The sequence below is a fragment of the Photinus pyralis genome, unplaced genomic scaffold, assembly GCF_008802855.1.
Source record: "Photinus pyralis isolate 1611_PpyrPB1 unplaced genomic scaffold, Ppyr1.3 Ppyr1.4_LG7, whole genome shotgun sequence".
Lineage (NCBI taxonomy): Eukaryota > Metazoa > Arthropoda > Insecta > Coleoptera > Lampyridae > Photinus > Photinus pyralis.
Window position 1 is genome coordinate 23233466 of NW_022170738.1, and position 9906 is coordinate 23243371.

Here is a 9906-nt window from a genome sequence, read left to right on the forward strand (position 1 = left end):
ATACTTGTGCTTTCGGTATCGATTATTGATCGTATTTCATTTGGCTTTTGGGAACCTTTTGTTATTTATTAGATAGTCAATCAACTACTAATCGATCATTCTTGATTGGGGGTTTGGTAAAATGGAGAATTTCAATTGTAGAGTGAAGTTATTCAGAGTTGTGAGCAACGTAAGTCATAATATGGAATATCTGTGCAAATATTTTGTACTAACTTGTGTGATAGAGACAATTTTTATTTTACTATTTGATATTGGAATAAACTTGATTTGTACTGTTATTACTACCCTCCTAACGTCTCAATTTCAGACGGGGAGAGTTCAGTTAGAAAATGATCGGCGCTCAACCCCACTGGCAAGTGGTAACTGTTGGAGATCACAGTTCAGAACTCCGTTTATGTATCGGTTGGCTTTGAATAATAGAAAAATATGTTAGATTGAGTTTAGTCAATAAATAAAAATACGTTTTATTTCCATTTTGCTGTGTTCTGCTGCGATATATTCAATAGTATCGAAGTGAAGAAGATCATATGCCCAGAACGAACTACCGCCGTGGCAGATCTCAAGATTGTATTGTCTCCCTGAGCTAGTTGGCCGCTTATGAGGCAGATTTGAGACTAAGCAGCGCCATCTCTGCCTGTCGTTATAATCGTTACAACTCCACATTGCTTTACAGTTTTCATAATTTAAAATATTGCAAAAGATATATAGATACCAAATTAAATTTCGATTCCTGTCTCGTGACAATTGACAGCACCGTTTTTCCCTGTAATGCGGCAACTACCTTCAACTTTAGCAATAAACTATCACGCCCGATTACATGGCTGTTTAAATCATCCGTATACCTCGATTGTACGAATTCGTCTTGAAAATTTCATGTTACGCGATCTAAAATTCCGCGTTTGACATATGTAGTTTCGTCTTGAAAGTTCAGCGAAGAATTTTTCCTAACGTACTCCCCGAGTCAAAAAACTGAAACGAGCCCGACGCAAATTAAGGTTCTGCCACTTTTTTTTATACATGTAAGGGTATGGCAGAAAGCTCTCCCTCATGCTCCGTAAGAGCGATCTTTAGAATCGGCAACATTGTGGCGTTTTGAAACTTATCTGCTTGCTCACTCGCTTCATATCTGAAAGCGCTTCATCCTTTGGCATTTTAGTGCCGATGTCTTTCACTATGAAGCGGTACATGTATAAAATTTCCTCTAGTGGCAAATTCTTAAATTCAAAACATCTTTCTAAGCCTAAAGCGACCATCTTTTACATGTTTCATAATATTTGTTTTTCTTACCATCTGATAACGTATGTTGGTCTTGACTAGCAACCAATGTAATCGTCTTGAAGCACCGGCTGCAGATTTGGTAACTGTGATCCTAGAAAACATTTCTCGTGGATAAATCTCTTTCGTCTAGTAGCTAAGACAATGGCTACAGTAGGACCAGTGTAAGTTATGCTGTTTGGGCTCACACGTATCCGTACTCTGATTTGTTTGTCCCTCTTTTTCTTTATACAAATTGTGGTCGGAGCAAAGACACCAAGTGACCAAGAAAATAACAATTAATATGTGGAATGAAATATTATAAAGGTTTAGGAGTTAAGTCGGGAGGAAGTTAAACTAGTAGAAGTTGCTGTGATGGTCAGAAATTGATAATAGGGATAAGTTATAAATAATGGATAGTCGAATTACGTATGAAACGGAGTCAAGAGGGTAGGTATAAAACATTTCTAGAGCCCCCCCCCCCCCCCTTCTACCTATATCACATTTGAAATAAGATCCATGGCTAATCCTGTATATTTAAAAATTTACAACTTGTTACAAGATAAACAACATTTTCTTACTAAGGGATTTAAAACTGGCGCTATAAAATTCTATAATTTTATTGTGGCAAATAAAAAATTAAATGGGCGTAATTTATCTCGATCATGAGAGGAGTGTATTCTAAAACAACAAGGTAAAGTTTGGAAACCATGCCATTATTCCATTCAATTATGATATGTACTCAAAACTATTTCGAGCTGAACATGATCTCTGGTGGAATGGGCCATTGAGAACATAGCCTGACATATCACCATGGTTGGAAGTGTTAAAAATGAAATGTTTTGTAAAAGCTTTAATTTAATTGCTATTAATCTCCACAAGAGGTACACATCCTTCTTTTTTGTAAAAGCACCAAATTGAAGTACCCACAATCAGATAGTAATCAAGTAATTCAACTATACGATACACTTATCCAGTGAATGGAGTTTATGCTGATTATATTTACATTGATTTTCTGAGAAATGAAAGCTGCGGGGCACCTTACACGAAGTCATTTAGATCTGCGCAATAAAGCAAATCTGAGTAATTAAAAAATTTATTCATAAAAAGGCTTCTAAGGCAAAATAATAGCAAGTTCTGATGATGACTGGCAAGGTTTTAATCGTGGTACGTGTCCAACGTTTTTAGGAGCAAGGCACTAATAAGGTACCTATTTTCAGGTTTACTGTGTTGTCGCTTTGAGCATTGCTAGGTAAGCGGATACTAATAATTGCACATCAAATTTGGTATAACGTTTACACTTTAGATGCGCCTCACTCTCAGTATACCCCATAGATCCGTGTTTTTCCTGTCGTTTCAAACCTTCATGCCCCTACGGACCAGAACTAGATAACCAAGGATGTGTAACTTGTAATTGCTACGACCCATGTAAAGACCACATCTGCCCCAACAATGAAGTATGCATTAGAGAGGAGCTGATCTGCGCTAATCCTCCATGTGGGATAAAACGCAAATGTATGTATGCGGGCATCCCATTAATTTTTTTTGCTAATCCTATAATATTTCAGGTGTTTGCAACTTAAAATGCCCTTATGGTTACGAAACCGACTGTAGTGGATGTCAAACTTGCAAATGTATTGATCCATGTCAGGATGTAGTCTGCCCTATTGCTCAGTACTGTGCAATCGAGTATACGAATTGTACAAAAATTTCGTGTTTTCCTACTCCCGTATGTGAGTACTTGATTTCAAAGTCATTCATCATAACTACTAACATGATTATTTAGGTAAAATTCGGGAATTTCCTGTCCTCCTGGAGAAGTAGCTACTTCTACGGCAAGAACGTTTACACCTAACGCAAAACAATAATTATTTAATGCTAAATACTTACACGTTCCATGTCTACCAATTCCAGATGGTTCATTTTTCACTACTGTATTAAGCACTTACTTATTTTGTTTTCAGGTAGGTTTCCTAGTTCTAGTGTTATTAAAAACAGTTTAGGTTTTTTTGTTAACCTTTCTAGTTTAATTGCTTAAATTATATTTTCAACCAATAAAATAGTAACAAAAAACAATAAGCATTTTTTTTGGGGCAGAATAATGAATAAAATAGTTTGTTCGTGGGTTTCTTTGAAGTTGCTTAAAGTAAGGGCGTAGTGGTTCCATTCCATTCCATTACATTCATATTGTAAATGAATTCCTGTCATTGCTCGGATTACGATGTAGAAGTTAGCAATGTCATTTCAAATTTACGACTGGTACTGCGTGTTTATACCACTAGCAAATCTCGATCTACTGGCAATCCAGAAATTTACCTCTAACATGGCAACCCAATTCTAGTCTGCCTTTTTGTAAATAAAACCCTTGTTCGCTCCCCTTTTTATCCGCTTCCTCAAAATTGGTATAGATAGGGTTCTATTTCATGTATCCTTCAGTTCTTGTATGGACATGATTTGTTTGCTCCCCGATCTGAATTATTTTTTTAAGGGGTCACCAACGTACCTCTTGTGATTGTGGTTTTTTGTAAACCATCTATATGGAACCATCTCTACACTGTTTTCATCAATGAGTTTGACTACAACCCACCCAGGCATAATGGAAGCAGAGAGGAAACTAATTTAACTTCTTTTAATTCCATTAGCTGCACCTATTGGTGCGCCACTGGCTTCTCCTTCAGACACAATTAATAAAATACCTACTCGGTCTGTGATTCTTATGCGAATATCCAAACACACCTTTACACTCACAGACCCATCATGGAGCATTTCATCTTAGATCTAAATTACTCATCTGCGCATAGCCTGTTATAGCCTTCTTAGCTGCCGGTTCCTGTACTACGATTATTTAATACTTTTAAATCGTAAAAGTGGTACTTGTAGTACCATTGTTACATCTACAAATCGAGTACTATACAGGGTGTTACATGAAAGTAATGTATAAAAAAATTGGGTCCAACGTGTTTCGTTTGGGAGCCACCCTCAAAGAACTGTTGAAATTTTGATTTCTTCTTTAATTTTTTTCTCAGCAACCATAAGAGTTACAAAGATGGGCATGCCCTATCCGATTTTGACATTTTTTTTTAAATTCCTACCACGAATGGGCGCACCCCTACTTGGGGCTGCGAAAAAATTCTGATTTCGACGAAATTTGGTATTTGGGGGTTTTGACATAAAAATCACGAATCTGGAATTAGTTTTTGAAAATTCGAGGTTACGAAGTTGGTTACATTAGCCAATGTGAGGCATTCTTTTTAAGATCACAGTCGTCAAATAACAGAAAAATCATCCGTTGATAATTATCGAGATGTTCATCAAAATGAATTTTTCAAAACGAACACACTGTGTATATGGTGGAAAACAGCCGTTCAACGGAAAAATCGACCTTGCTGTGACGACTGACGAAGTTACGCTAAATTGTTTTATGCCATTAAAAATCGAACGAGTTTCTTAAACCTTATCTCTATGGCGAAATTTTGCCACAAGCTTCGTAATATTATAGTAAAACCTTGCCATTACAGTCTCTGAGTAAAACCAGTTCACGCCAGTTAATATTTTTAAGTGTTCCGAATTTGTCAAGTTTCGACTAATATTTGACGTGACTCTTTTGTGGCTTCGTACATGTGCTTATCTACTTATTCAAACTTTTATGAACGACTTAAACCTTTGTTATTTGCGTCGTCAGAAGCGAAACATTTTTAATCCAGAAATTAAGGCGATAACCAGGAAGTCATTAGACAATTTACTTGTGTTATTTGCTACCGCGGCTCATTGAATTTACACTTGTAAGATTTCATAATTCATTCGAGACCATGTTTATGACGATTTTAAAAAGCTTCCCAACCCAATGTACATAATTTTGTCCAATAGACGCAGGGAAGTATCTCTTGCATAGTAGGGGTGCCAATTTTAAACAATCGATATTTGGGATCGATATTAATCGAAAATAAAAAAATCGATTCAGGTCAAAATCTAAATCCAAAAAAATCGTTTCTAAGAAAAACGATTTTATTAAATTCTTTTGCCTTACAGCAAAAAAGTCAAAAATAACATAGAAAGGTTTGGAGAGGGTTAAACCTTTTCCAGAAGTAACTTTCGGTACTCTCCAAAATCTCCTTCGAAATTTTAAATATGTAAACTGAATTCAGTGAATCGTCGCTAACTATTTTGTACCAGCCAAAAGGAATTTTGGTTATATATTTCACAGGCCAGAATCTTATTAGACAACGTCGTACCGGGCGAGATGTGACAACTTCAGTCGATTGTAGACGATTTTTAAATCAATTTTTTAGCTACATCGGTTTTGAGATCTATTTCAAAATTTACTAGCAGTCTTTTCCTGGCTAATTTTTCTTTATTCTTTGCATTCTCTTCTTCGGTTTTTCGGTACTTGACGATTTCAACATTTTTAAAATTTGATAGTTTTTAAAGGAATCCTCTTACCCTTTGGTGTCGGTTATTACACATTTTGATAGACTCTATACGAAAACTCTTCGGTGGCTACGAGTTCAAATCGTTGTTATAATGGTTTTAGAAAAATCTGTAGTTTTGGAAAACCTTCTCAGAATGTTTCAATATCCTCTGCCATTTGCCACAGATCTTCTTGACAAACCTTATAAAACCTTTGGAGATATTCTTCTATAACAGTGTATGGAATTGTGGTTGATTAGTTTTTCAGTTTCTACGAGAACAGTCCCCCTTCTGAAGAGCCCTACCATATGTTCAGTATGTCCGTCTGATCTGTTTTCATTACTGCGGGTGGGTTACATACGCGGTCCGTGCGTGAATATCCTTCACACAAGGTGAAGTGTGCAGGTGAGCTGCAAGGGGCGTCCTCATTGTCTTGCAGTATGGAAAACAATACTTGTCACGTCATTTCTGTAATTTACTTTAAATTTATTGTCAATTAAGGAAGAGCGCATACTATCATTCCGGAGAGAAAATGTAAAAAAAAGTGTCGGTTATTATACGAATACAATCAAACCTCTCAAATCGTACAAATATCAGGTATCGAGACAAATGCAGTTGAATAAATTAATAAAAAACGTGGCACAATGAATATAAATGGTAAACAGATAAATCAATTTAGTACGGAAATGTATGGTCAATTTTACACGAAAGAATTCGTAAAATTGATTGCAAAGCTATAGTAGTTATCTCTGAACAGTTGCGGCATGGCTAATTTTACAATTTTACAAAGATGAAGTGCTTACATAAGGCGTGGTTGAAAAGGTAATTGAGGGACAATTTTCACTAGCCCACCTACTCAAACGAGGGATACAAACGACAATTGTTCCATACTATAGCGCGTTCGCACCCCCAGATGCAGATGCTTATGGACATACAGTCCATGCTTGCCAAACTTAGTAACAAACGTGATAATAACGGCACAAGGAGATTATATTGTGATTTAATGCTTCAAGTCAACCATGTCAGTTTGATATCATTGCCGTTAGGAATAAGGATGGCGTTATCGGAGAATGATGCAAATTAGCAAGAGAGGCATATAGTCCATAAGACCCCATACTGCATCTGGAGGTGCGAACGCAGTATACTTACAATTTCGGCTAACTGTTGTTGCACTTACCCTAAATTAATCAAAATTTTTTTGAAACTCACGGTTTGTCTGTTGCCTTCTGAAGGGAGATTCATCGCGTTTCACCTAACAAACCACACTTTTTTTCGAATTCGAATTAATTATTTGGGAATATCCCACTTCTGATGCAAAAATGCGATAGATATAGGGTGGAATGAGGTGGTGTAGTTACACCTTACACACCTGAACTGATTAGCTCAATACATTGCTCTCATTTTCAAGCATTTTGCTTGGATGTCAAGTACGAAGTCTCCTATGTGCGGGTCGCGCGCCTTCGCGCAACCTTGGTGAAATAAAGCTGCCTTAGCGAGTCATAGCAAAACGTGATGTTTTAATGTTTAACGAAATTCCGCTTACATATAGTACAATGCGTTCGAGATATCTCTTTTATTTGGCGAGATACGAAAAAATTGTCAAACATAGTTTTATTACGATCTATCTGATCGCATATTGAAATATGCGGTATCACTTCCGGTTTAACCGGAAATCGATGCAACTTTTGTTTTTTAAATGCAATGCCTATGTTTATCAAGATATTTGAAAAGAGTAATCTATTTTCTGTACAACGTAAAATATGTATATGGTTGATGTACAAAAAATGGAGAAATTCGTGATGCAATGTTTAGAAAATTTAAGAAACCTAGCATGCCATGCGCCATATCACACATAAAATTTATTCAATGTTACGTTTTGAAGATTTGCGTTTGCGCAATACGATCTTCCCATGTAATGCAACAAGAACCGCGCATCCTGGCGGCACACGGCATGCTAGATTTCATAATTATTGAATAACGAAATTTTCCATTTTCTTTTTTTTATATCAACCGTATGCATATTTTATGTTGTCGTAACGCAAATAATTGTTCTCTAAAATTCCACATACAGTACGTAAATTTTAACTCTGAACATACAAATCTCCTATTTGATATTGCTCACATTTATGCAACCCACCTAACAGTGGTTTTATAGTGTTTTTTCAGTTACTCATTAGCTGTGAATAGTCGAATAATAGTCGGGATAATCGACAAACATCTACCGCAACTCATACTCATGTTTTGTGCTGTTTGAGACATTCTTTGGTTGTGAACATAGATGTACTACAGTAAAAGTGCAACATGGAGAGTATAAGATGAGGGCTCCAATTTACAGAGCAAATCGTGTTGACTTGAATTAACGAGTGAAAGCGCCAACATTTATTTTTGGTTGTTTATAGCCCATATCAGGCCAGATAACTTAAATTTTAGAAATTTTTATGAGCATATACCACTATAAACCAGCTATTTTTCATTAGGTGACTTTTACACAAACACAAGGTGCTTAGCAATTGAGATTAACACCTACCACGGAATTTGTAAAGTAAATCTTTTCGTTATTGCCTTTTATTTTATATAAAAGATGAGTTCAAATGAAAATAGCATTAAACTCCGATTAAGCCATGACTGAAAAAGTTCTACACGTGGTACGTATCTTCGTTTATAGCTGCTTAGACACGGAAGCACTAATGTCAGCACCTATTTTCAGCTTTTGTTCATTCTGTCCCTGAGTGCCGTTGGGTAAGTATGCTCTTTTGTGCATCTATATTTATATTTGGACAATTTAGGAGGGCGTCCGAAAATATAATAGATCCTATAATTTGTCCAGCCTGTGTTGCCGAATTTTGTCCTTACAATGAAGCACAAGGTATTCAATGATGTCCTCCGTGTTTTTGCGATAATCCATGCAGGCACCATGTATGTCCTGAAAATGAAATAAGCGTTGGCGAGGAACTGCCGTGCCCCAGGTATCCATGTGGACAAAAATGCCGCTGTACGAACAAAGCTTTTAAATATTTTGTTACATCTTACATTATTTCAGGTGTTTGTGGATTAAAATGCCGTTACGGTTACGAAACTGAGTGTGGAGGGACACGTCAAATTTGCAAATGTCGAGATCCATGTCGTGATGTAGTGTGCCCTTTTGGTCTATTGTGTCAAGTGGAAGAGCCAAACTGCACAGAAAATCTGTGTCCAGAACCTCGCCCTGTGTGTAAGTTTAAAATGATTCAAAATCTATCAATAGCTATGTGACGATTATTCAGGTTCGAGCCTTTTACTACAATGATGACCATGGCAACAGTAATTGCTTAATGCTTCACAAGAATCATGTAACAGGCGATCAAAAATGAGTTGCGGTAGAATCGCCTTTCGAAGTTCAATTTCCCATGTAAACAAAAATTCCAGCAACTCATTTTTGATCGCATAGTATTAGGCACTGAGGCAGTAAGTCCAACCAGCCACCTTACTGATAAGACTTTATGTATAGCAAATGAATTAATAAATGTTTGATAAGAAAAACTCCTTTCTACGCGGCAAGCTTTACAAACTTATCCACTGGCTTACGTTAACAATTTTATGACGTACAATTTTGGGGATTTGTAATGTTCAACTGTTTCTTAGACAACCAAAATGTCACACTTATTTCGGAGAGCTCTGGTTTTGAATAGGTGGCGAATATTACATAATTTAAAAGTTGATCTTTTCAGCTCTAAAAACAATTTAAAGATAGTGAGGCAGAACAATAAGAAAACTGGTGCCATCCAAATAATCATTTATTTCGTTAGAAAAGCCCCCACATTTAAAAGAATCTCATTTGTCTTAAGCAATTAACTAAACTATATAATAGTTAGTCCCATGAAGGAATACCCTCTTTCGAAAATTAAGACAGTGTAATTCACGTAATCTTAATTTTTATCTTTACGCCATTAATGAGAAATTTACACAAACACAAACAGTCGCTAATTACATCATTAATATAATTAATAAAGCTGCAATGGTTATTATAAACGGGTTTATGACAATTCCCCGAAAACAATTGACCGAACAGACAATAAACCGAACGGGCAATTCGGCGAACGGACAATTCACCGAATGTACAATTTACCGAATGCACTGTTAAACTGGGCGAAAAGTATTCAGGTTCCTAAAGAACCCAATAGGTTTTAGTGGTATTGTTCAGCGTTTGTCTTTTAGTTTTTCATTTTTTTATGTGTTTGTATAGTTTAAGAGTTTATAAAATTATAC

At 36.2% G+C, this 9906-nt stretch overlaps 1 protein-coding gene and 1 long non-coding RNA gene across 2 annotated transcripts; both read left to right on the forward strand.

Annotated features, from left to right (window-relative positions):
* The first annotated feature begins 2277 nt into the window (after positions 1-2277).
* LOC116175415 (cysteine-rich motor neuron 1 protein-like) lies at positions 2278-3304 on the forward strand. Its single transcript, XM_031493526.1, has 5 exons — positions 2278-2421; positions 2475-2506; positions 2561-2769; positions 2823-2987; positions 3041-3304. Exons 1-5 carry the CDS (start codon positions 2395-2397, stop codon positions 3076-3078), a joined length of 471 nt encoding a protein of 156 aa, XP_031349386.1. The 5' UTR covers positions 2278-2394; the 3' UTR covers positions 3079-3304.
* A 4876-nt stretch (positions 3305-8180) lies between these two features.
* LOC116175414 lies at positions 8181-9147 on the forward strand. The gene is made up of 5 exons (XR_004146309.1): positions 8181-8306; positions 8369-8400; positions 8448-8653; positions 8702-8872; positions 8925-9147. It is a non-coding gene; the product is annotated as an uncharacterized LOC116175414 (long non-coding RNA).
* The last annotated feature ends 759 nt before the right edge of the window (positions 9148-9906 follow it).

Coding starts and splice junctions, on each gene's coding strand:
- LOC116175415 (XM_031493526.1), top strand. CDS start 2,395: ATGATGACTGGCAAGGTTTTAATCGTG. Junction 2,507..2,560: donor GTCGCTTTGAGCATTGCTAG/GTAAGCGGATAC, acceptor TTTACACTTTAG/ATGCGCCTCACTCTCAGTAT. Junction 2,988..3,040: donor GTGTTTTCCTACTCCCGTAT/GTGAGTACTTGA, acceptor ATGATTATTTAG/GTAAAATTCGGGAATTTCCT.